The 27,272-nt window shown below is 35.6% G+C and overlaps 1 protein-coding gene across 1 annotated transcript in view; it reads left to right on the top strand.

The window, feature by feature from the left end:
* Positions 1 to 26,637, top strand: part of LOC136830774 (uncharacterized) — a 175,121-nt gene extending 148,484 nt beyond the window's left edge. Inside the window, exons 3-20 of the mRNA XM_067090677.1 lie at positions 585 to 650; positions 5,031 to 6,105; positions 6,322 to 6,393; positions 7,398 to 7,469; positions 11,632 to 11,775; positions 14,490 to 14,561; positions 15,085 to 15,156; positions 15,641 to 15,712; positions 17,777 to 17,845; positions 19,767 to 19,838; positions 19,966 to 20,039; positions 21,703 to 21,873; positions 22,252 to 22,397; positions 22,580 to 22,730; positions 23,032 to 23,152; positions 24,424 to 24,614; positions 25,448 to 25,606; positions 25,777 to 26,637. Of these exons, the coding sequence (XP_066946778.1) occupies positions 585 to 650; positions 5,031 to 6,105; positions 6,322 to 6,393; positions 7,398 to 7,469; positions 11,632 to 11,775; positions 14,490 to 14,561; positions 15,085 to 15,156; positions 15,641 to 15,712; positions 17,777 to 17,845; positions 19,767 to 19,838; positions 19,966 to 20,039; positions 21,703 to 21,873; positions 22,252 to 22,397; positions 22,580 to 22,730; positions 23,032 to 23,152; positions 24,424 to 24,614; positions 25,448 to 25,606; positions 25,777 to 26,429 (3,452 nt within the window). The 3' untranslated portion in view covers positions 26,430 to 26,637. The remainder of the gene's footprint in view (positions 1 to 584; positions 651 to 5,030; positions 6,106 to 6,321; positions 6,394 to 7,397; positions 7,470 to 11,631; positions 11,776 to 14,489; positions 14,562 to 15,084; positions 15,157 to 15,640; positions 15,713 to 17,776; positions 17,846 to 19,766; positions 19,839 to 19,965; positions 20,040 to 21,702; positions 21,874 to 22,251; positions 22,398 to 22,579; positions 22,731 to 23,031; positions 23,153 to 24,423; positions 24,615 to 25,447; positions 25,607 to 25,776) is intronic.
* Positions 26,638 to 27,272: the final 635 nt, after the last annotated feature.

Genomic DNA, 27,272 nt, shown 5'->3' with positions numbered 1-27,272 from the left:
CAAGAAGCCGTTTGGAAGACCAATTTGCGTTACATTACCGACAAGGGAAGCGAGCAAAGCAGATTACTTCTGTAAAGGAAAATGCAGCTCCAGTTTTAACAGTGAAAACGCTCATTGTAACCTGTGAGTCATAATTACGGACTAATTACGGACAGCTGTGAAATTTCTCTTTAGGAATGACCATTAATTGTTAAAGAAAGGACATAAAAACAATGCTCACTTTAAATCATGGAATATCTTCATCTAGTGAACATTAAAAGAAAGAAGTATGAATGACATGCAGTTAGGTAGAAAACTCTTAAAAATATAGTATATTGGTAAATGATTGTATATATCAGGCTTATTTTACCCTGCTCAGTGTTATGTGTATATTAGAACATTTTCTTACAAAGTTATCATGACTTTCATAAATATGTAAATTACAAAAATGATGAACACGCCATAGAGTGACTTCAGAAATTTTGTGACTGAGTACAGAATTATACATGAATATCTTTTGTTCCATTTATTTATATCCTGTAGATGTCTGATTAATATTCTCTCTAATTACCAGACCTTCTCAGTGTTTTCCTTTTCTTTTGTAGGGCAGAACGATGATCAACCATCATACAATGGAAGTTTGGATTATTTTGCCAACTATGAGGATTGCGGTAAGTTGGTGTTATTATTATTATTATTATTATTATTATTATTATTATTATTATTATTATTATTATTATTATTATTATTATTATTATTATTCAGTACTTTAGCCAGAATTCTAAGTTATCATTATTACTTGACATAAGATTACATTTCTATTTTTGTATGTTAAATTTAATTTTATATGTTAAAATTCAAGAAATAACTAGATTAATTCTGTGTCTATTGCGAGACAGATAACACCATTCGACACCGAGATTACATTAGGCAGTTGTACTTGTACACATTGCAGCATTTGATGTATTAAAAGCTTTTTGTTGTTATACATCAAGACAGGAAAATAGGTCATGAAAAGAATCTAAGAGTAAAAGTGTTGGATGACTTATTGAACGAAAGTATTTTCATCAAATTCGAAGGGAGAGTTCGAGGGTTGGGGGGGGAAAGTCACATTTTCGGCCTCTAAATTTACCTGTCACCTATAGAAACAGATCATGGCAAATTAACTATTTCATCACAATCAAAGAAAAATAAAATTTTGACCTTTAAATTTATTTATGATCTAAGAAAAACATGTTAAGAATAAAATACCTACTGGCAAAATAATCATACCTTAAGTTGATCCATGACTTGAGGCAAGGTCAGATGTACCTAAAATAATAACTTCTGTTAATTTTTGTAATTGTAGGCAAAAAGAGGTCAGTATGACCTTTAGATATACCGAAATAAAAAAAATAATGATAATTGGGAGAAAACTCCCGTATGTCTACTAACAACTTCATGAAGTTAAATGAAAACTGAAACTAAGAACGGTAATGACACTGAGCAACATACAGCACCCTCTACTCAGTCGATTGGTAACAAAACAGTGGAACATGACAGACTTTGTGTTTAGATTGATTACGAATAATAGATTTCTTTCCTTTTCTCTTCAAGTATCTGTCAGTATTTTATGAATTGGAATTGGAATATTAAATTGCCAAAGGCCAAGCGCTAGGACCTGTTGAGGTCATTCAGCGTAAAGGTGTAACAGGAGGAAGACCTCGTAGTTGTACTATAAAGAAATTGTTAGGACGACAAGTCGAAAGGCCTTGCAACAGTCCATTGTTTCTGTCTTTATTTATATATTCATCACGTTCCATATTTTCGTGTTTCAGTTATACATACACACACACACACACACACACACACATATATATATATATATATATATATATATATATATATATATATATATATATATATAAAAGCAGGTAGGTTTACAGTAGCCGTCAACTTATCAGATTCTTCGGGTGTCTGGCATTCTGATGAGTGACGAAGTCTGTTAGATAACAGCGACCCATTAGTAGAGCCTACTCTTCAACACTTCGCGGACACACCCCAGCGAACAGTTTATTCAGTTATTCCACACATTATTCTAGCCTGTGCTGTACAGTTAACATTCAAATGAAGAGATCGATCCAAAAGTGCGTCACGACTTAAAAGGTAGCTCATCAAAAAATCATCGTAGTTATGATATGTTGAGATCTGAAAACGTGAGGTCTTATTGTACATAGAAAATGCAGTGTGGATATAGATTCTTCTCCGTTCGCAACTTCACACACTAGTTATAAAGAGACCGAAGTATGATGTACAAAATTTAGGTAAATAGATTTACTCAAGAGTCGCAGAACGTGTTAGTACTTATTATCCACATAAATAGCTTAGACATATCTATGTAAAACCTAATGTTTGTAGAGTCAGGACGCAACAAACTGCTGTTACAGTCGGATGAACATTCCAGTCGTCCTTGCTTCTTTGTTAGACTCTGCTGGCGTCGATGACCTTTGTTGTTGTCACGCCAGTTTGATATAACAAATTAACCAGTCAACTTACCTCTTGAAATAATGTTTAACCAATGAAGGATGATTGAGTTTACTCGGCTAAGAATTTAAGGTATCTTTAAAATTTCAAAAATTTCTGTTGGCATTAGCAAACAGTGTGTGTAGATTAATCCACTACAAGCTTTTATTAAAAAAGTATAAAACACAGGAAAGATGAGAGATTACAACACGGTTTCTCTCAAAACAAATGAATGTAGGTGCAGACTAAAAGGGCACTTTTACTCTTGTAAAAATATATCGGCAAGTCGCTGGGAAGGCAATAGAAAATAAACAACAATATAAGTCACATCTTGTGTTCATAACCTTCAACTACCTCTCAATAGCGCACCTTGAAGGTCCCCCTGGGGACTGTTGTTGTCCGTAATAACGCTCTTCGTAGGGTCAGGAATAAGGAAATTATCGAGGAATTTCCTGTTCATAATCAACTCGGATGATAATCGATACTACCCAGACAGGGCTCTTTGTCGAAAGACCGACCGACCAGGAGATCTCTCCCATAAACGTCCATTTAATCTTCCCTGACAGTTATTTACAGAGATCATAAACATTGCTTTGTTCCCGGTGCGACTTTTTGTACTGATGTTCAGCGAGCAGGAAGTTTTTAGAAGCATTTCCATGAGAAATAAAGTGAACTGAATAATATAATTGCTCATGCTTATCGGGACGTTGCCTCGATAATCAGGACCCCTCCTGGTGCCTGACTGCGTGGATGAAATCAGAAGTATTCTGTAACTGAACATTCCTCACGCAGTCAGTTCGCTTTTCTCTCAAAAGACCCGTACGCGTCACTGTGTGTCTGTCCCGATCTTGGTCTGTGAGTCTTATATATGCAGGGCACTTTTTTTGAGAATTTAACAGCAATATTATATCTCAAGTGTTATGATAGATCTGCGATGTAGTATTATGTCATTCCTCGAGGTTCTAGGAATTTTGAGCAAGTTCTACGTAATCTTCTATGCTTTTTGGCATACACAAACGGTATTTACAACTTTTGGTTAAAAGCAGCATTGTCTGCCATCGAAGTGCTACTGTAAAGAACCCTTTGGTATCATAATTTACTCAGCAAATTCATCTCTCAGGTCTTCTTGGTCTATCTGCTCATTGAATTCTTTTCGCGCTTCTTTTAGTACACTTCCTCTCATCCTCCTTTCCCTTTTTCATACATGGTTATTATATTCTGCGAAAACCTGACGGATGATGACCTCATTTTCTTGTCCCATAATGCTGGTTTTATATAACTACGGCGTCTTCTTGAGAAATGACCTATTTACCTTCTCCATCTGAAACATAACACTTCGTTTCTTTTTCTGCCTAAGTCTGAAACATAGCACTTCGTTTCTTTTTCTTTCTAAGAAATTTAGTTTAATTGATTGTCTGCTTTTCCCAGTTTGTTTAATATCTTATACATTTTATAAAAAGAAATCCCAAGCAGTGCAGTAAAATGTAGGCTTCACTATATTCGATTTTCTGTACGTATTGAGACAGCCACCGTTTAACACTGATGTAATGTAGACATTATCGATAAATGGTGCACTTAGGATGGCATGAAGCTTGTTGTTGGTAAAACCAAACATTCCTGATTCGACGATCTTTTACCATGCTCCAAGTAACGCTGCTGTCCAGTATCAGGTCCTCGTTCTCCTTATTGTGTCCCTGAAACTGCCTTCCTGGCGGTTCCAGTTGTAGAAATACCGTATGTTTAGCTTATGTTTTCACATCTCTCTTTTCAGTTTTCTGTAAAAGAAAACTATTGAGATGACTTTGTTTGTCCGTTTGCACTTTTTCTGTCCGCCCTCAGGTCTTAAAAACTACTGAGGCTAGAGGGCTGCAAATTTGCATGTTGATCATCCACCGTCCATTCATCAAACATACCAAATTGCAACCCTCTAGCCTCTGTAGTTTTTATTTTATTTAAGGTTAAGGTTAGCCATGATCGTGCGTCTGGCAGCGCTATTGGACAGGCCAACACCGGACCGTGGCTGAAAGTTTCATGGACCGCGGCCCATACAGCATTATATTTTCTCTTGTTCAGAAAACTCGATTACTCCGAAGAAACTTCGGTGCATTATATACTTATTATAATTTCCAGTTTACAATGTTAAAAAAATTAGCTTTTAATATGTATGGATCATGTTCATCGGAAGCTTATGAGAGGTTGCAATGCTACTTTGAAGCCTCATACTCTTATGTCGTAATAATGTAGCTCATACAGTTTTGTTACTTTCATTTGTTGTTATTAATTTTTTGGACTATTTTAAACCCATTTCTTCTGTCTGGTTCTCTTTTATTCCTTTCTTCTTCCCAAATAAACATTGTGTTGTAGGGATGCTTGGTAGCCAAATATGGGACTTTTTGGCTTTTGTGTCTCATGAAAATACCTTCATATTTTAATTGTTAGTAATAATAGTCATTTATTTACTTAACTAATTTACTGTCTCACATATTACATCGTTTCACTTCGACCGCTTGTCAGTACAACGGCTCTGACACCATTGTTTTCCACTTCAGATTTGTGTTACTGCAACGTACCGGATACAGGAGAGTGCATGCCACCGATTGAGCCCGACAAGAAACTGGAGATCTGCAACATTACAGGAGACAGCAGGAAAAGCGTGAGCGTCGACGAACTGGCCTCCGCCATTGACACTCACATACCAAGCAAGGCTCGCAACGAAAGCAATCCACCTCGTGAGATAAGCGGAACGTCAGCCACCCGTCCGGAGGACCAAGAGAGTAGCGGAGAAACGTCTGCCAGCGACTACCAGTCCCGACGACGCAGGAGCTACTGGGAGACTTGGTTCGTGCCAGGTCTAACCGGCTCCTCGAGCTATGTCAGTAAAAGCATTGTCAATGACAGAATCGACGATCCTCCTGATAGCGAGGTGCATTCTCGTTTGCAAATGAAATTCCAGCCGCCAGATAAGAGCAGTGAATTAGAGAATATTAGTTTAGTGGACAATAGTGACCAACAGGTGCATGGCAAAACTGATACACTAGCAGGGAGTGACAAAGAAATATATGGTTTTATCGAGCCTTTGGTGTTAGGAGGGCGTGGATACTTCACAGGATCTTACAAAGGTAAAACGGTTGAAGGCAGTTTAAGTGCCAAATTCTTAAACAGCGAGTTTCTAGAATATAGAGGGGTGGGCAAAGCAGGTCGAAATCCATTAAATGACCAATCGAATTATTACGATGAAGCAAAAATGACGCACAAGGTCAGAAGGGGAATCAACGCCCCTTTAGAAACAGGTATAAACCTCGATGTGGCATTAAAGCCATCGAAGCCTTCGCCGGAAACGATTGCAGGAGGCAGTTCCACAGGGGAAGGACAAACGATGGAGGTCGCTAGAGCAGCAGAAGAATCACCGGGATCCTCAGTTTTAGCAGACGCGATATCCAACCAAAGTCGCGACCTCCTCTCTACTGACGTGCCCTTGGACAGCGGTCATTGCAATGGGTCGCATTTCGAAGACATCTTTGGCAAGGTTGAAAAGTGTTATTGTGAGGTGAAGTGGCAGTTGAAGTGCAACAAGGCCGATTTGCATTCCATACCTACTCACATCATTGGAGGGATAAAATGGCTGTAAGTATTAAAGCTCTGTCCAAATTTTGATTATAGGTATGCAGTATTGAAAATTTTGGAAAAAAGAATAATTAAGCATTTATTAATATCTTCAACATGTGTTTCAGTGTTTATCGATGTACTTTGAACACATAATTACGATCAAGACATGCATATAGAAATTATTTCATTTCAGCGATAAGTAGGTTTACTAATGAAGGTCTGATTCCTTTGCAGGGCTATCAACTCCAGTCATATCAGGACATTAGATCCGTGCATTTTATCACAATACAAGTCGTTAGAAGTTCTGTAAGTTAATAACCCATATTAGACAAAATGGATTTCTCTCTCTCTCTCTCTCTCTCTCTCTCTCTCTCTCTCTCTCTCTCTCTCTCTCTCTCTCTCTCTCTCTCTCTTACATGTGTGTGAATGTACTTACGAGTATTTTTATGTGTGCATGTGCATAAAGATGCCTATATTTAGACTGCACACAATCAGTAATAAAGCCTAGGTTTTTGCTTTATCGTTTCCAACTTTCCTCAGTTAACATTTTAAAAGAATGTATGCTTGCACTCATACAAAAAGGACTTATTTTCTAAGCGTTCTGTCCATTTCTTTGTGGAACTTGTCAGGTCTTACATAAAGTATTAGTTCAGAATCTGCACCTACGCTCTCTCTGATGGAACTGCATCAAGATTTTATTGTACTGGTCAGCCGAGTCATCCTTCAAGTTTCACTCAATTCTTCACAGAATTTTGTTTCTCTCAGCTACTTTGTACCCCTTTCTTCTGACGACCACTTGGATATCGCACCATAGATCATGAACAAAACCATTTTCTTCATTTTTTATGTGTTCCCAATATTTTGTCGCCCTTGCAACTTTGAGGGGACAAGTCTAAAGACCCCAGTCTTCTTCGTGACCTTCGAATCCTGAATTTCGTTTTCCCCTACTCTGTTTTCTTTAAATGAACGAAAACAAATGAGCATATTACCAGGTAGCCACTTGTATGTATGTCACATGCATGTTGTTTCGTTGACATATGTAAACTTATGTGTACATACATTATGTTCAATTTATCTGTAAGCAGCTGCAATCCATTGTGTATTTCTCACATAATTGTAGAGTGAAATCATCCGTTTTATAGTTCAACGTTCAGATAGAAACTCCAAAGTTCACAGATATTCTGAATATTACTGAAATAATTTTTCGATGTTATTTCCAGCTCAAGTAATAACAGTTTCACAAAACATTTTTTATCTTCTGTAAGGAACAAAAGTATTATCACTAGAAATTAATTTTTATTTCTTTGCAGAGATATTCAAAACAGCTTACTCAGATACATACTGGATAAAAACTTTTTGGCACAAGAAAATTTAAGATTTTTGTAAGTATCTCTCCCTTGGTCGTTTACTATATTAATTTTGAGCATTTGTTGCATGTGAATTTATTTATTTATTCATAAGTATATGGTCATGCATATTCTTTCTACCTTTGAAATGGGTGAAGTGGTGAGAGAGGTTATAATACAATTTTGAATGAAGCAACGATAGAGTTTTTACAAAAGCATGTTTATTTTGTAAATGGGTCAGTAACAAGGGTTATAATAAAGCATAATTAACGTTAACATGGAGTGATGGGAGAGATTAAAATATAGCAGATTTAAAAGGCATTAATGAGAGAGGTTATAACAGAGGAAATTTAAATTGTATGTGGGTTGATGAGACAGGATATAATAGAGAAAAGTAAAAATGTAGCTTTTAAGAAAGGTTTTATAGAGAGCAGAAACTTTAAAGTGGATGGATAAGTGTGATTATAGTAGAGCAAATTTAACTTTTAAATAGTTTGATGAGAGATGTTATAATGGAGCAGGTTTAACTATAAGAAAGCAGCTTTAAATCATTAGTGGATGTATGGGAGAGGTTACAATGGAGCAAATTTGACTTTTAAATGGATTGCTGGGAGAGGTTACAGTAGAGGAAATTTGACTTTTAAATTGATTGATGGACAGCTTACAATAGAGCAAGTTTGACTTTTAAATGGATTGATGGGAGAGGTTACAATAGAGCAAATTTGACTTTTAAATGGATTGATGGGAGGGGTTACAACAGAGCAAATTTGACTTTTAAATGGACTGCTGGGATAGGTTACAGTAGACCAAATTTGACTTTTAAATTGATTGATGAAGAGGTTACAATAAAGCAAATTTGACTTTTAAATGGATTGATGGGAGAGGTTACAATAGAGCAAATTTGACTTTCAAATGGATTGATAGGAGAGGTTACCATACAGCAACTTTGACTTTTAAATGGATTGATGGGAGAGGTTACAATAGAACAAATTTGACTTTTAAGTGGATTAATGGGAGAGGTTACAATGAAGCAAATTTGACTTTTAAATGGATTGATGGGAGAGGTTACAATGGAGCAAATTTGACTTTTAAATGGATTGATGGGAGAGGTTACAATAGAGCAAATTTGGCTTTTAGATGGATTGATGGGAGAGGTTACAATAGAATAAATTTGACTTTTAAATGGATTGATGGGAGAGGTTACAATGGAGCAAATTTGACTTGTAAATGGATTGATGGGTGAGGTTACTATAGAGCAAATTTTACTTTTAAATGGATTGATGGGATAGATTACTATGGAGCAAATTTGACTTTTAAATGGATTGATGGGTGAGGTTACTATGGAGCAAATTTGACTTTTAAATTGATTGATGCAGATGTTAAAATAGAGCAAATTTGACTTTAAATGGATTGATGGGAGAGGTTTTAATAGAGCAAATTTGACTTTTAAATTGATTAATGGGAGAGGATACAGTGGAGCAAAGTTGACTTTTAAATGTATTGATGGGATAGGTTACAATAGAGCAAATTTGAATTTTAAATGGATTGATGGGAGACGTTAAAATAGAGCAAATTTGACTTTTAAATGGATTGATGGGAGAGGTTACAATGGAGCAAATTTGACTTAAATGGATTGATGGGATAGGTTACAATAGAGCAAATTTGACTTGTAAATGGATTGATGGGGTAGGTTACAATGGAACAAATTTGACTTTTAAATAGATTGATGGAAGAGCTTACAATGGAGCAAATTTGACTTTTAAATGGATTGATGGGAGAGGTTACAGTAGAGCAAATTTGACTTTTAAAGGGATTGTTGCAGAGGTTACAATCGAACAATTTTGACTTTTAAATTGATTGATGGTGAGGTTACAATAGAGCAAATTTGACTTTCATATGGATTGATAGGAGAGGTTACAATGGAGCAAATTTGACTTATGGATTGATGGAAGAGGTTACAGTAGAGCAAATTTGACTTTTAAAGGGATTAATGCAGAGGTTACAATCGAACAATTTTGACTTTTAAATGGATTGATGGTGAGGTTACAATGGAGCAAATTTGACTTTTAAATGGATTGATGGGAGAGGTTACAATGGAGCAAATTTGACTTTTAAATGGATTGATGGGAAAGCTTACAATGGAGCAAATTTGACTTTTAAATGGATTGATGGGAGAGGTTACAATGGAGCAAATTTGACTTTTAAATGGATTGATGGGAGAGGTTACAATGGAGCAAATTTGACTTTTAAATGGATTGATGGGAGAGGTTACAATAGAGCAAATTTGACTTTTAAATGGATTGATGGGAGAGGTTACAATAGAGCAAATTTGACTTTTAAATTGATTGATGGTGAGGTTACAATAGAGCAGATTTGACTTTTAAATGGATTGATGGGAGAGGTTACAATGGAGCAAATTTGACTTTTAAATGGATTGATGGGAGAGGTTGCAATGGAGCATATTTGACTTGTAAATGGATTGATGGGAGAGGTTACAATGGAGCAAATTTGACTTTTAAATGGATTGATGGGAGAGGTTACAATAGAGCAGATTTGACTTTTAAATGGATTGATGGGAGAGGCTACAATGGAGGAAATTTGACTTTTAAATGGATTGATGGGAGAGGTTACAATGGAGCAAATTTTACTTTTAAATGGATTGATGGGAGAGGCTACAATGGAGCAAATTTGACTTTTAAATGGATTGATGGGATAGGGTACAATAGAACAAATTTGACCTTTAAATGGATTCATGGGAGAGGTTACAATAGAGAAAATTTAACTTTTAGATTGATTGATGGGAGAAGTAATAAAAAAGCAAACAATTGATCAATGAGAGAAATTACAATAGATTAGATTTAGCTTTTAAATGGCTCACAGGGAGAGGTTTTGATAAAGCATGTTTACCTTTAAATGGATCAGTGAGAGCGATATCAATGAAACAGATTTAACTTTTAATTGGATCGATAACAAATATTATCATAAAAGACCAAATTCAACTTTTGAATGGATTATTGAGAGAGGTTATAATGAAGCAAACTAAATTTTTTATATATACCACTGGGAGGGGTTACAGTAAGAACAGATGGAACTTTCAAGTTTGGTAATGAGAACGGTTATAGATAGAGCAGATTTAACTTTTAAGTGGAGCAATGAACTAGCTTTTAGAAACCGCACATTTAACTGTTAATGGCACAAAGAGAAAGGTTATAGAAAAATCAGATTAAATATTTACTTTTAAATGGATCTACGAGAATGGTTATCGAAAACTTATTTAACGTTTTAAAGAATCTTCGAGGGAAGCAATTATAGAGCATATTTATCTTTTCAATGGAACAAGGTGAGATTGTAAGAAAATACCAGAATAGCTTTTAAATGAATTGATAAGAGAGGTTATATTATAAAGATGTAACTTTTAGATGGATCGATGAGAGTGATTACAGGAAGAAAAGATTTAACTCTTAAATGGATCAGTAAGAGAGGTTATAGATAAAGCAACCTCTCTGAAAGCAACTGAAATTTTAAAGGGATCAGTAGTTATAGAGGGAGAGCAGATTCAACTGTCAAATGGCTTGATTTGAGAGGTTATACTTGGAGTGTGTTTAACTTTTAAGTAGATAGATAAAAGAGACTATAACAGAACAGATTTAACTTGTAAATGGATCACCTAGAGAGATTTTAATAGAGCAGATTTAAATCTGAAATGGACCTGTGGGAGTGATTATAGAAAGTGTACATTTAACTCTTAATTGATCAGTGAGAAAAGTTCACATAGAGACTCTTTACCTTTATCAATGAGAGCGGTTATAGAAAGAGATCTAACCTCTAACTGGTTCAGTGAGAGATGTTAAAAAAAGAACAGATTTAGATTTTAAATGGAACAGTGAAGGATATTATAGAAAGACCAGGATTAATTTTTAAGTGGCTCAATGAGAAAAGTTATAGGAAGAGCAGATTTTACTGTTAAATGGCGTAATATGAGATGTTACAGAAAGCGCAGATTCAACTTTTGAATGGACCAGTGAGAGTATAGAAAGAGGAATCAAACTTTTCGAGATGTTATAGAAAGAACAGGTTTGACATTTGACATTCTGATTTTCTGTGGCATTAAAACGAAAATAAGAAGGAAATTGCGTGATAATGAAGAAAGCAAAGAGATTGAAACTAAATGTAAACCTCTTCCTTCCTTTATTTTCAGGTACCTCTCGACGAATTACATTGAGAAAATACACACCAACGGCTTCATCGGATTGCAAGCAGTCCGAACCATAACCCTCGATCGCAACCACCTACGTCAGTTGGATCTGTCGTGTTTCAGCCACGCTCCGAACCTCACATCATTGTAAGTAGGACTATTTCTCTCTCTCTCTCTCTCTCTCTCTCTCTCTCTCTCTCTCTCTCTCTCTCTCTCTCACACACACACACAAAGGTAAACAATCTGAGGTTGATTTCAAAGACATTTACAGATTCACGGAGGCGTTATATGAGCTCTCTCTCTCTCTCTCTCTCTCTCTCTCTCTCTCTCTCTCTCTCTCTCTCTCTCTAAGGTAAACACTCTGAGGCTGATCACACAAAACATTTTGCAGATTCAGGCAGGGGTTGTAATATAAACTCTACGGTTACAACGCGCATATTTTCCTGTGGTATTTGTAAATAGAAGCACACTAAAAAACGAAAAATATAGCGACGATTTACACGCGTTTTCCTGGAGAAATTGATAAATAACAATTTTTTATCCACTGAATTAGTAAATAAATAAGAATGATCATGTAAAGAAAATAATTTAATGGTTTACAATCCTTTTCCTCAGCAAATTATGCAATATTACACTAAAACATGAAGTAACTCGTAATTCAAAATTTCCAGTCATTTAACGATATGTATTATCTTACGTTTATATACTGCATATATAAAAACATTCAGTACACTATATATATGTAATGTAAATACTGTATATATTATATTATGCATGTTTATTTGTATGTAAAAATTATTATTAAAACTGTAAACAGGTCTAATAGAGGCGAAAAATGACCATATTTAAGTAAAAAAAAAAAAAAAAAAAAAAAAGCATTATTTTTGGCAATGAATCTCTATCCTTTATAAAAAAATAATGGTTTAAATAGTACACAGCAGCAATATTTATACAAGAAGTTGTAAAGCGCAGATTGGTTTATTAGGTTCCCGCTAACCCCATAGCGTAAAGAATGTTCATCATCTTTGATGGAGGATACAAAAAGATGTGGGCAGTCTTGACAGCTTTCCTAGGCTGTTGTGATAGATTCATGTTGTTAGTTTCATTAAGTCGCTTCGGGTATCTTACCTTCGAAATGTCGCATAGTTTCACAGCAAACAGAAATACTTCTCAGATTATATATCTTGATATATCTTGCAAATCGTTGGTGTTGGCTTTTCTCCTGGACAGCATTTTCCCGGTGAAACCCACATAAGATGCATTCCACCCCTTGCAAGGCATCGTTTGAATTCAATATCTGTTGCTTTTTCTTCTTCCTGTAAACGCCAGTGACTACAGACCCAGCTGTCTTTGGGTAGCTGAAAGAAATAGGATTTTTTACCCTCTTATTGGGAGTACGCAAAAATAAATTCATTGTCTTACAAACTATATTTTCAATGACGTGGTCTGGGTATGTGAGGGACGAAGGTTTATCATAAGTTGTTTTCAGTTCTATACCTCTGAAGTCACGGGAACTTGTGACTAGGGCACCCAAAATAAGTTGCTTACCACCCGTCTGACCCTTATTGAGATACCACGGTGACTAAAGAAATCCATATAGATGTCGAGAAACAGGAATTTTCCGTATAGTGTAAACTTGTAGGATGCCATATTCCTAATTATTAGTACTTCCAGGAGAGACCTTTTTCCTTGTCGCATCCAACTTTAAATTTGATGCTCGATACAATATCTAGTTTGGTAGAAGACTATTGAAATCACCCCAGATTCAGATTCCAAAATGCCATTAAGTCACCGACATACCTCATCCAGGCCATGTCTTATGGCTTAATAGTTTACTATTCCGATTTCAAAGCACTCTATATTTGTATATATATTTCGTATGACAGGGCTGAGTGAGTTGTCCATGCTACATTCAGATATTGTTTATAAAAGCCACCATTAGAGAAGACATTATTTTAAATGAGGTCTTTTCTAGAACACGCGGGAAATGGCCAGTATATGGACAAATGTGCTAAGACCATTTATTTGTGCTTTGGTAAGTCACAAGTCCATATCACTTACACTCAATAATTTTGTATAAGTATCAAAACAGTTATCTTATGTGGGGGGAGGGGAAGCTCTAAAATAAAGGAGACTTCATGGTGATTTAAAGAATTTACGCAATGAAGACGCTGCCCTTGAAAAGTTAGGTCCTAGCGGGATATCGTCTATATATAATTTATATTGTTGAGAAGCCATGAAAATACGGAAGTTTCTGGTTAAATTGTTTGAGTTTTTACACGAAATCTGTAGATTTTGTGCCCTGGGCTGCTTCTCTGACATTTTTAAGAAATTAGCAGGAACGTTGAGAGATTTTTTTTTTTTTTTTTTTGCAATTTTTCCTAAGTATGAATGCTTATATGTGCTGTATTTTAATTGCAGGCTCAAAATAACCTCTGAAATTCATCTGATACACTTTTTTACTTGTGAAGTTTATTTGCAAGCCACCAAACTAGCAAAGAAAAAATAAGGTTTTTCGTAATAAAGCTATCATGAGTAAAAATATGTCAGTAAAGTGCTGTTCATTCCTTATAAGTTAAAATTCTTTTTTTTTTTTTTCCAAGGCCCGATGTGGAAATAATTTAATTTTTAGCATAATTACTTTGCTGTAAATATTATTTTGATAAATGCCCACAAATTTGTATTCCCGTCAGCTACTGATTTTTAACATGAATTTTTTCATCCCTAGAAACATTCGTGTTAAGAAATAGTTCTCAGATCAGCATCAATGCGAATTTGCATCGTGAATGTATTCAGGCCTTGCAATGATTTAGTGGTTTGAATTTCAATCGTATTTGCTTATGTGCTTCAACCTTCCACAGGGATCTGTCTCACAACTTCTTGAACTTCAGGGACAACCAGAGTTTTCCAAATCTTCAGCGCCTCCAGAAGTTGTGAGTTCGCTTCTGTCTTGTAGAAAATGACGTAGTTTTTCCTCTCGGCTCAGTTTCATGGAGAACGTTTTACAGATTTTCCAAGTTTTTCATGCTTTGCTTACCAGAGTGTTTTGCAATCAGTCCACCCTGAGTTTGTACCTTATATATGTATATAATTTTATTTTTGCGTTTACTTCAATATGTAAGCCAGTCGAACTTAATAACAGTGTATGAAAAAACGGGATGGCAAAATTACTCTGTAAACTTTTCTAAAAGCAAGGAACAGCTTGTAACAAGTAAAAGTTGGATCTGATAATTAATCCCATTAACACTCATGGATTAGCCATCTCATCACTGTTTACCTTAATCAGAAACATAGCTGATATTACTTGTTGAAATATGTGCACAATTAGATAAGGCGAAACATTGAATAGTATTTACCATTATACGTAATTGTCCGTATTTATGCACATCGGCAGTTTTATAAGTGTGTGTATCACTTATTATTTTGTGTGTAATTTTCATCTGTAATTGTTGGCAGAAATCTGAACTACAACAAGATCAGGCGAGTGAGCACTCTTCTGTTCGAAAACCTGCCCTCCTTAGAAGTCTTGTAAGTAAATGTGTATTTATTTAGTGACATTTTGGTGACCAGTAACATTGGTCAGCGAATCATTTTGACTTAGTTAATTACACTGATAAGTGTATTTTGCTCAGTCGCTGCGGATGATCCCACTTGCTATTTATGATCACAGTGGTCATCATACCACTCAGTATTTTCGAGGTATCGGGGTACACAAAAGGTTGATTTTTTTTTCCTGTCAGTATTTCGGGAGGAAATAAGATTATCATTATTGGTAAAGTAATCAGAAATGCTTCTGAATGCGGATTTCATGGAATATTTTATAGGCATGTGAAATATAAACCCTTGAATTTCAGCTGAAAAATGGTTTTTTAGGATCTCAACGTTTAATTATATCATTTCGCAAGCACTGCTCTAGTAGTTATTTTTCGTTGACAAACTGAGATAGCGTACATTATCATTTCTGAGATTCTTCAAGGTGATAGTGGTGACCTTTGTCATTTCATCATTGCAGACGTCTCGGGTACAATGAGATTGAAGCCGTTCGCCTTGGAGCCTTCAGGTCACTGATGAAGCTCAAGAAGCTGTAAGTATTTCTAGATAAGAAAGAAAACTTCTACTTTAAGTGTGATCCAAAATGGGATTAGATTTTCATGGTCAACAAACAAGAAATTCATCAATATTAAACATTTTCTTTAAGGTTCTAAAGTGTTTACTTACCAGCATTTTGAAGGCAGTGTCTTGTATTTTGCTATAATTTCCGTCTAATCTTAATTACCAGTGTTAATTTTATTACATTTACTTTCTTTTCATAATGAGGTTCTCGTAGTCTGTATTTAATTATCATCTACATTCCCTTGCATTTGACAGTCGTCCATTTTCATCAGAGACCTTTTCGCAAAGTGAGATTTATGGGAGATATTCACCCAGTGTAAGGGAGCTGTGAATAAGGATGTGTTACAGTTTCCATAATTTTATGAGAGTTTAATAGGCATTGCTCTTGGAGGTTCTTAACAGACTTCATTACAGCCATACTCTTGTTTGTGGGAACTAAATTCAAATGCCATGTTTCATCGCTGAAATTGAGAAGGTTGCGTCTTTCCTTCTATTTGGGTATTCTTCCTTAGTTTGTTAGCCGTTAGGTTTGTGCAATTTTTGACAGCAGAAAGAAGAGAGATGAACCGATTCTTTGAAAACTCATATAAAATGGAGTCGGTGATATGTGGCTAACGAAGATTTTTCAGTGATATTTGGAAATTATCCACACCTTAGATGAACGTGAATTAATAGAAAAATTATGATTGGAAGAAAATATTTCATGGTGTTATTCTCCATTCAACATTTTGAGAAATACTGTACTACTGTAGAACCTTAGTGGTTTTCTTTTAAGTTTATCCAGATCAGTTTTTATGACAGAATGGTGAGTTTTCGGAGAGAATATGTCTGGTTAGAGAAGTTAAAAACTAAGCTGAGTGTTTCTGAAAGCCGCTTCTCTTATAATTTATCCCCATTTCCAAAACCACATGAATGTTGACTCCCCCAAAAGAAGTATTTGCCTCAGTTTTCATTCCCAACGAGCAATATTTTAATGGTAAAATGTTCAGAATTTAATGGAAGCTGTGAATGAATAATGTTTATGGGATATTTCTTAAGCACCAGATGTGAAAGAAAGCAGGAAGAGAGGTAACTTCCTTTACTTTATTCAGCTAAAAGGAATGGACACGTTTTTCATTTTTGATTCATCTACTTCTTTTTTCCTGGAAGCCCTTTCTAAGATCTACAATTATTTCCAGTTCCTTTAAACTCAGTTCGGAGAATGAAAATGCATCCATCTTCGATGAAGAGTTTAGGGCAACTTTATCGTGATAATTTACTCACAAGATCTTTCATAACTCCTTTTTGGTCATCAAAAAATGTGCTGTTCATGTGCACACCATGATACAAGACATGAAGACGCAATAATTCAGGCCAGGACTCCATTATTTAATTTTGAATTCTTAAATAAATTTCTGATTAACATCTGTACCAATGACGCTTAAAGATGCTAGATTTCTTGGACCATCTATCTCCAAATAACAGACCATGAAAATACTGCACTATAATTGCTATAGGTTTTATCCTGCTATCACATCATCATATGCTTCATTTACTCTAACATCAATTTATCTCTGTTTTTTCTGTTTTGTAGTTTCCTCATTAATATCTCCAATTTCTCCTCTTTTTCTTACATTCCATCCAAACCGTTCACAAGCCGCCGATCCTTCCTCTCTCAATTTCTCCACCATTCCTTATAAAGGTATCAAAACACGGTATTCTTCAAAGTCTTATATCATTCAAATCTTACATTTGAATGATAGATGACGTCATAAGAATTAGTTAAATATGAACTATGTCTTGATTCCCGCGATATATTATTTGCAGTTGAAAGAGACTTTAACGCTAACAGATATTTTTAATTACGGAGGAAGACCTTTAACTTGTGAAGCATTCATTGTAATTAATGGTTAATCATTTATCTAATAAGACTTGTATATATGCCTTCAAATATGTTTGGACACAAATCCATAAGTATAGATGCCGCTCTTGTTTGTGATCATTTTATCTCATCTGGACGTCGAATGGAATAAGAGATAAACATCTTGTTTTGCAGGGACCTCTCGGGAAACAGGCTTCAGTCCGTGAATGGACTCTTCAAAGGGTTGAGCTCACTCAATTTGCTGTAAGTAGGAGCTTGTTTCGCATGTCGGCATTAAGGGAGTTCTTTTGTAGTCGGAATTCAGAATCACTGTTTATCCCGAGTTCTCGGCAATTTCCATCGGTATCTCCTTTCTATTTCATAAAAAGTGGGGTGGGGGATTCATCCCTCCAAATGATAAGAAGTAAAAGAATAGCACGATGGGTTTTATGGAATTGTTGAAACCTTTTCTTGAAGCAAAGATTTTTTTTTTTTTTTGTATTTTGATAAAAAAAATATACAAGTTGATTATATAATGCGTAATAGTTTTAATTTTTTGCTTCTGATGTTCCTCAGATATTATCATCATCTAAAACTATGATTATCTTAAAAAGAAATAGAGTATTATAATTTTATTCTGCTAAATGAACATAAAGATTTGCTTCAGATCAATAATTGGTTGAACTCTCTTAGCACATAAGAGATCTAATGCTGTATGCAGTTGCGTTAGCATTACAGCAGTTATGGAAAAAAAACGAAATAATTAGTCAGTTTCACATAACTCAAAGAGCATGTCTTAACATCTTGAGAAATTATGAATATTCCACTTTCACTAAGAAGCATTCAGTGGTCTTAGTCAGCTGCGAATCCGTCATATTTGTAGCATCACGGTCAAAGCGGCTTTTGGTTTCAACCTTTTGACAGTCCTCGATCCAAAGAAGCAATTCAGCTTCCCATTCAGAAAATACAATTTACCGAAACTTATCCGTCAAGTGTGGGAGCTAAGGGTCCTTCTGACGAGGCCATTATAAAAAAAGGGCAATTATGGCAATTTTAACCGATTTCAACTTGCATAAAGAGCCTTGATGTCCTGTACAGAATGGGGCTTTTGGGAGAATGGCATAACAAGATATTCATTCGAAAAGTTTTCGCCTGTCGACCAAAAGCTGGAGTTAGGATTCAGAGAAACATCAACAACTTCCTCTCTGGCGTTACCTTGAGATTTGTGTCTGTTTCCTTTTCCGTGCTTTAAATGCCTTTCAGTAAATTGCTAGGGTTGTGTACACAAACTCATCAGAAGCCTATATCTAGCGTCTGAAGGACTCCCTTGTAAATATAAAAATATAGGTATGAAAGCTCATTACCATGTGTATTTTTTAAAACCACAAGGCCGTCTTGACGAATCGATTTCTTCACACTTTAGATGCGCTTGTCGCTGTAAAGCTTAGTTCCAAATCAAGATATTCTGACTCCTTGGGATGATTCGAACTCGCATCCGGGTCATTAGAACAAGGTAACGTTTATCCAGCGGGCCGCGAAGAAACGTTACCTCGTTCTGATACCCCGGATGCGAGTTCGAATCTTGCCCGGGTATCAGGATATCTTCATTTTGAACTATACTGTGTAGTGACAGGTTACATATGTATTTGGGGAAAAAATCACTGTACATGCTAAATGTATCTCATTACCATTTGATAAATCAACTGAGTTCTTTTTGTCTATTATTAGATGACAACTGCTTTTTCGCAACTGTTTTAATGAAGTATAATAAGTTTTTTTGCATATATGCATATATATATATATATATATATATATATATATATATATATATATATATATATATATATATATATATATATATATACACATACATAACCACACAACTTCACTGTGTATATATGTTCACACTAATATTAGGCTTCAATTAGACTTGGTGGTTTAGAATTAGTTAATCTGGATTCTAAACCATCCCTCCTTCGTAATATATATATATATATATATATATATATATATATATATATATATATATATATATATATATATATATATATATATATATATATATATATATATATATATTACACAGTATATATACATACATATATACATGCACAGTAATCTTGTTACACCATACTTATGAGAAGGAGAAGATGTGCTGAAATTACACACGGTTTTGTCGCCACAGAGTGCTCGAAAAACTCCAGCTGAACGACATTAGTGAAGACCAGTTTGCAGATCTGACGGACTTGAAGGTCATGTAAGTAATCTTATGCTTTTGAGTCTTTAGTCTTCGATAATTGTTGCTTTGTGAGTTCTTAGTCTTTGGAATAGAAAATATGTATGTGTTTATAACTTAGTTGTTTGACGACCATTTTTTTTTCCAGATATTTTTCCACCTTCCGGTACTGCAGTTATGTGCCCCGCGTGCCCCTGCCGCAGTGCATGCCCAACCATAACGGTCAGTATTTACGAATTAGCATGTGATATCATTATGATGGTTCCTCAGTATGAATGAGAGATAACCGATTTATTGTTAACTTTGTCCATTTTCCAGCCAAACATTTTGAAGACCTGTGTTTTCTTTTCAAAGTTTTAACTGACTGATGGCCAGAGTTGATAGGCGTGCAAGTTATTTCATATGTTGAAGTATTCATATTTAAAACACTCACCATAAATACAATTTTAGGGTGTTGGTCCCAAGAGTTTGGTAACAACTGTCATGTTGTTATGACTTTATTATTCAGCTTGTTCTTAATGATATGACATTTCTCGACTATCAGAGGGGGGGGGTCCGAGAGGAAGCCTTGTGAAAAGAGGGGTAAAAATCAGACTAAGAAAGAGTTGGAGAAGGTGGATAGCTAAGTGGTCAGAGACCAGGGTGAAATGATGGATGGTAAAGGCAGAGAAATGCAGCTAGGACGGAAAAAATGCTGCTAAAATTCCCCATACTAATGGAGATACGGGAGGAAATTAGTAAGGCAATAAATGAACGTTAGGTGGGCGAACAAGTTAAGTATACCTTAGTTTTACCAGACCACTGGGCTGATTAACAGCTCTCCTAGGGCTGGCCCGAAGGATTAGACTTATTTTACGTGGCTAAGAACCAGTTGGTTACCCAGCAACGGGACCTACAGCTTATTGTGGTATCCGAACCACATTATAGCGAGAAATGAATTTCTGTCACCAGAAATAAATTCCTCTAATTCTTCATAGGCCGGCCGGAGACTCGAACTCGGGCCTAGCGAGTGCTAGCCGACAACTCTACCGACTCTCCCAACGAGGAACTGGTTAGGTGGGAGAACAGGCATTCCCACTAAACAGTGAAATGAAAAGTCTACTTCCTGGTGAAGTTTCAAAAAATATATGTAAGATTGAATACCAAAGCAAAGTGAAGTTTTGTGAGTTTACTGTAGAAGATGCGAGCAGAGAGAAGCAGAGTGAGAGTAGCCCAGAATAAATGATTGGTGGAAAAAGTACAATTTAGGAAACGAGAGTGACTAATGACGTATGGAAGTTATGTGAAAGTATATTTTAATTGTAGCGAGCACATAAAATGAATTAATCGTCTACTTCACGCTGTTTTAATTTAAGTAGGCTCTGTATGAATTCGTAAAGTATTTTTAGAGCTGGGACTAGTGAATAATAAAGAAAATAAACAATTGTAGAGTTCATATGAAAGGTAAGTGATAAAATGCTGAAAGTCCAATTTAGACTTTATTACTCTAGCACTGATGGCAAAGCAAAATATACAGTATGCAATGATATACTTATTGAATAAGGAAAACAGCTTTTTCATCTTCCGTATGGGTCAAGATTACGTTACTCGTGATATTTTTTCAGTTATAATGTGTTCCTGGGGGCACCCAACGTAATTTACCTATGTACTTCCAATATTTATATAAAAGAATAAAATTGCCATATTAAGTGGCCAGTTAACCCTAAACGATGCTAAACTTATTCCTTGTTTTATGAAATATTCTTATCACTATAAATACAATTACCTTCGGCTTTCCCCTTGAAGAGTTAGTATTTTTAAAGTCCTTGGAAAAGAATGACTTACAGACGAACCATTATTGAAAATAATTCTTCCCAGTAATAGTTATTTGTCTCTTCTCTCGCAGGATTCTCCAATACCCGAGACCTCGTAGGATGGAAGGCCCTTCGAGTAGGAGTGTGGGTGATGGCCTTCATCACCATATTGGGCAACGTCTTGGTGATCTTTTGCAGGGTCCTTTCACGGAAGGACATTTCTAGAAGCAACAGCAACATCCTCTTTATCAAAAACCTAGCAAGTAAAAGTCCATACTGCTTATTATTTTGTAGGATATTCACTTCCTAGGCTGTTTTAGATAACAGACTTGACGAAGTATCAAGTTTTTTGATAAATTAAATACTTAACTCATAAGTTGATTGCAAATTTGGTGAAGATTTCTCAATTAAACATTTCCCTCTTTTAGTTTATTATTTACATCTCAAATTCTTTTGGGTAGCCTACTTGGCTGCTCTTCCTTCTTATTGGGGCCCCATGGGCTTGCAGAATACTTCGGTTAGGAGTAAACGCATGCACAGTATATTTACTACTAAAAAAAATAAAACTTGGATGCATGAATAAGCCATTGTTTTTTCCTCTCAAAAGCAAAGTAAGACAGGAATTCTGAATGATTACCCAGGTGCTGATTTACTAATGGGTGTCTACCTGGTGATTATGGGCGTAAAAGATGCTCAGATGAAGGGCACATTCCTAGCAAACTCCCTTCAGTGGGCTGAATCATATACCTGTACGATGGCTGGTATTTTAGCAACAGTGTCATCTGAGGTAATTGAAAATTTATCTTCTTTACTAATAGTATCTTAGTAAAGATCAGAAATCTGTTTATTTGTATATATAATGAAACATCACCTACAACAGCCTACAATCTATGAGAAACGGCTTTTCCATCCCACTTCTTTCATTGTGGTAGCTGTCATATCCTAAACTGTTTTTCTTATCCTTGCCAGGCTTCGATGTTTATTCTGACCTTCATGTCCCTGGAGAGATACTTGTGTGTTTCCAACTCCTATCAGGATCCCCACACGCTGTCTGAGAAAAAGGCGTCTTTCTGTCTCCTCGTCATCTGGCTTGCCTCTTTCAGCTTAGCCATTTTTCCAGGTGAGTCTTTTCGAGTTGACCAGATTGTATTTTTGTATTGATGTCATTGTTAAGAAATGATACTCTTTAGTAGAAAAAATTTGATTTCTTATTAAGTTTTAGTGACGGTTGTGTTAAAGAAGTATCTTCGAGACTGAGTTTTTTACACGAAAAATTCTTCATTTTTCAGTTAGATGATTAACATGGCAGTGACTGTTTCCGTGTTTTTTTTCTGAAACCACCCCTTATTAAAGGAAACAGCTTATCATAACAAGTATTATTATTATTATTATTATTATTATTATTATTATTATTATTTCAGCTTTAAGAATTAGTAGCTTCTATGGGACAAACACGATGTGCTATCCACTGTACATCAATGAACCTTTCCTTCTGGGATGGCAGTATTCGGCATTCCTCTTCCTTGGCCTAAACTCTATAAGGTTAGTCAAGTGCTACATGTTGGCTAGTAGGATATTTGATATATAGCTTACCATTTAAGTGAATGTATTTTTTCTTTGTTCAAAAGTTGTGCCATTTTATTCTGTAATTCTTGGTTTTCTGCATATATATCATTATTTTTTATATGCTGTAAGTAGAGCATTTGAAATGGTCAAAAGACCCTCAGTTTTGTACATGTATATGCAGGTACAGTATGTAAAATCAGGAACCTTTGCACGTTTTCCAACATACCACATCAGCTGCGAAATGAAAGTTTGGAAAATGGTCGTGAAATAAACCAGGCAAAAGCAATAACATTTATAAGAAGTTGACAGGGCAGTAGGTTAATGTAACGGGTGTTACGTCGAAGATAAATGATGAACCTGATACATAATTTTATAAAACCCAGATCTGAATCCTTAACAATCTCCAGAGAGGAGAATGGTCCAGTTGTTCATTAGAATAATGTCTCATTGGTCAGGACTGATCCCTGCGTCAGGATGCAGACGCCTGTGTATTTAGGTGAATGAAGGATGAAGGAAACCACAGGAGTAAGTGCTGCATTATCAAACTAAAATAAAATGGGAAATATAGTGATTTAAATTGCCATCCTCTTCACAGAAAGGTATATTATTGAATACCTCAAAACGTATGGGGAGAGCCCCTTCTATTGCTCTCTTGCTCTTGAAATGGGAGTCCAATATACAAATATACTGTCCTACTGCTTTTGGAATTCGTCTATAGTCCAGGCCTAGTGAATGCTTCACCACAACACTTTAGACCAGTCAAATATGTTTGTTAAGCATTAAACTGTTAAACGTGATGAAAGTATCCTTATTACTTTTTAAATCTGACCATGCTCTGGAACTGTGGTAGGAAATATATCGAGGAGACAGGGAGAAGTCTCCTCAATATGTTTCCTATCACAGTCCCCACGCAGAATGGTCACATTTAAAAGTAATAAAATATCTTCATCACATCTAACAGTTTAACTTTTAACAAGTACATTTAGTGGTAGTCTATTGTTGGACATAAGGGAAGATTGGCAACTGTTTTGCAAATCTGTTTCTAATTTTGTTTCTAATATCCATGAAGCGAAATAAAACCTTTTTCTAGGGTGGGTGAATGCTTTCAACCTAATCGTAGGGGTATATCTAGGAGTATTTTTTTATTTCTGCATCTATAAATTTGCACTAATAACCTGTTCTTTCTAATTTCTCATTTAGTGATCTTTAATCCTTTAAGACTACTGTATATTTTTATTCTCTTGCAGCCTTATGCTGATCATCTGGTCGTACACACGCCTATTTTTAACCCGACGGCAATGCATTGCTTGCACGACACTGGGGGCAGGAGAGTTTGCCTTTGCCGTCAGGTTCTTCTTCATTGTCTTCACCAATTGCTTGTGCTGGTTCCCCATCATCTGCATCAAGGCAGCTGCCCTTGCTCTTGTGGACATAAATGGTATTATTTCTCGTAGTTTATGTTTCTTTGATCGCAGGATTTTTTACCTCATTTTAGCAATGATACTGACTCTCTCTCAGGCACATCTTATCTGATTGAAAAATAAAATGTGGCACCTTTCAGTAACTCGTGTAAACTATGACCTAAAACACATAGGAGAAGTTGAACGATGTATCTGTCGTAACTTCATGTAACTTTAATGGAAAAATAATTTTGGATATCCAACAGACTTGAATTGAAAGAATATTCCTGTGAAAATTTTACAGATTTTTCACGTTTGGTCGACTTCATGTAAAAAGTATATGTCAATGAAAATCGAAGTCATGCAGAGAAATAAAGCATCATCAATGTATGCATTTTCCTAATCTACAGTGAAGTGTCATGATCATGTATATCATTGAATGATTTATCAAGTAAATTTTATTATGTGTTTATATTATATATTTTTTTGGATTTACATAAGAATTATATTTTTTTAGAATATTATACAGCTGGGAACATATTATTATAGGTCTGCTAGACATATGGTACAAAATCTCTCAAATTACCCCACCATTTTTTTTTTTTTAGCATATCTTGAAAGCGCACATAAAATTATCTTTTTAAATTGCTTTAGGGATTTGAATAAGCACCATTTTATAAAGATATATACAGTACTTTTAGTGCTCAGGTGGCCAAGTAACTCAGATGTCTACACCAAGCCTCTTCAACTGCCTCACTTCGTCATTGTATTTAGGCTGCTCTAGGAATGATACCCCGTGCTGGTACATACTTTTCCTTAACATTCTTGTGAACTTTTTAATTCTGAAAGTGCTATGTATATATATTTCCAGGAGGTGTTTATGCTTGGCTTGTCATTTTGGTGTTGCCCATCAACTCAGCAGTCAATCCAGTCCTGTACACATTTTCAACATCAAGGTTCAAGAAACATTTTGAAAAGCTTTCAAATGCTGTCTACTGCTTCCACAATATACGCCGTCGCCAAAGCTCTGGTAATATTTTAAGTTTAACTTTGTCTTCCAATTTTCCTTTGGACATTGTTTGCCATATATTGATATTACACTTGACTTATAGTGGCTTAATTGGTTTTTCAGTACTTGAAGTCACATGTTCCTTCATTTTTTATGAAAAAGTGGTTTCTAACAAGATTGAATTGTTACAGACACAGATACTCTTCCAAATTCTTCGGGACCTTCTTACCATACATCTCATACTACCCTACAAAATCAGAGTATGGAAGCCAGTTACCCAGAGCACCTGAATCATGTTTTACCAGATGAGGTTACTTTTGTTTCACCACCACCGGGCATAGTGCTGACAGCTGCAGAGCGCCAGCATACAACCAAGCCACTTACTAATGAGAGCCCCTCAGATTATGTCGATGAAAATACAGGAGCGATGAGTGATGGCGAAACGGAAACAGTACCTGAGCAAGATCTAAGCCTCCGTGGCTTAGCTTTAGCAAGCCCACAAGGCCAGGTCTTCTTTAACAGCAGAAGTTCACAACAGAGGTTACTCTCTACAGAATCTGTGCCACAGGAGAACTGTCCATCTCAAAACAACAGGCAGCAAAGGGATATGCCATTGCTCCAGAAAGGTCAAAATGGTTCAACAGTGTCAAAGTTCTCTGGGCCAGGGATCAGAAACAAAGTTGTGAAGTTTGCCCAAGATCTGACGATTCGGAAGCAAATCTTACACTCTGTCCTCTCATATGGAGATAACAAATCCACATCAAAAAAGAATTTGGGGAAAGCAAATCTTGCAAACAGTCCGCTCACAAACTGTTCGCAAGAGGAGCTGGAAGAAGTCGAGTGAAAAATTATGAAGATGTCCCATTTTGTCCCAGCCCATCCCCAAGCAACTTCAAGTACAAAGACATTGTGTACAACAAGACCAATATAGTCAAAAATAGCAGTCACTAATTAGCAAAAGTTTTAAAGTAGAGACAAATTTAAGTAAACCTCAACATCTGGTAGATGCAGAATCACTACTAGTGGTTTTAATGCGTAGATGATTAGAAAAAGAATAAGGAAAACATGTAGCTATACGAGATGTAGTTTGGGATCTTGGAGCAAATAAATACCCTTTTTTAAATTTATACATTTCCGTAAGCATAGTCAGATTAAGAAGGATCATTGTGATGATCTTGCATTGCACGAACAAAAGATAAATGACCTGATATCTTTAAAGAAAATATTTTCATATATCCCTGAAACTGAAAGGTTCCTTTTTCATATACACTGTTTTGTGTTTGACCATAAGGAAATTGGAAAGTAACACTGAAGCTCATATGTGCCAGATTTTGGGTTAATTCTTTTCTGACAAATTTATAGGGTGGATAGAGTATTAAAGAATAAATGAATTGCAAGAAATGACTGTAAGTGACTTTGCACTGGTATTTTGTATTTTTATACTTTTTTTGGGAGTAGGATTAAATTTATTATCCTTGTACTTTACTATGTAGGTGAAATATTGATAATTAATTTGATAAATAAAATTTGTCCACGGTAAGTGGTGCATAGGAGCAAAGAGTACTACTGTACTTTAAAATGGACTTTGTACAATTTAGAAGAAATAATATTTCTTAATTTTAGCTTTATATAACGCAATTTTGTGTATACAGTAGTCTATAGTGTGTGTGTGTATGTATATGTATAT

The sequence above is a fragment of the Macrobrachium rosenbergii genome, chromosome 47, assembly GCF_040412425.1.
Source record: "Macrobrachium rosenbergii isolate ZJJX-2024 chromosome 47, ASM4041242v1, whole genome shotgun sequence".
Lineage (NCBI taxonomy): Eukaryota > Metazoa > Arthropoda > Malacostraca > Decapoda > Palaemonidae > Macrobrachium > Macrobrachium rosenbergii.
This window is presented reverse-complemented; position numbering and strand designations above follow the sequence as displayed.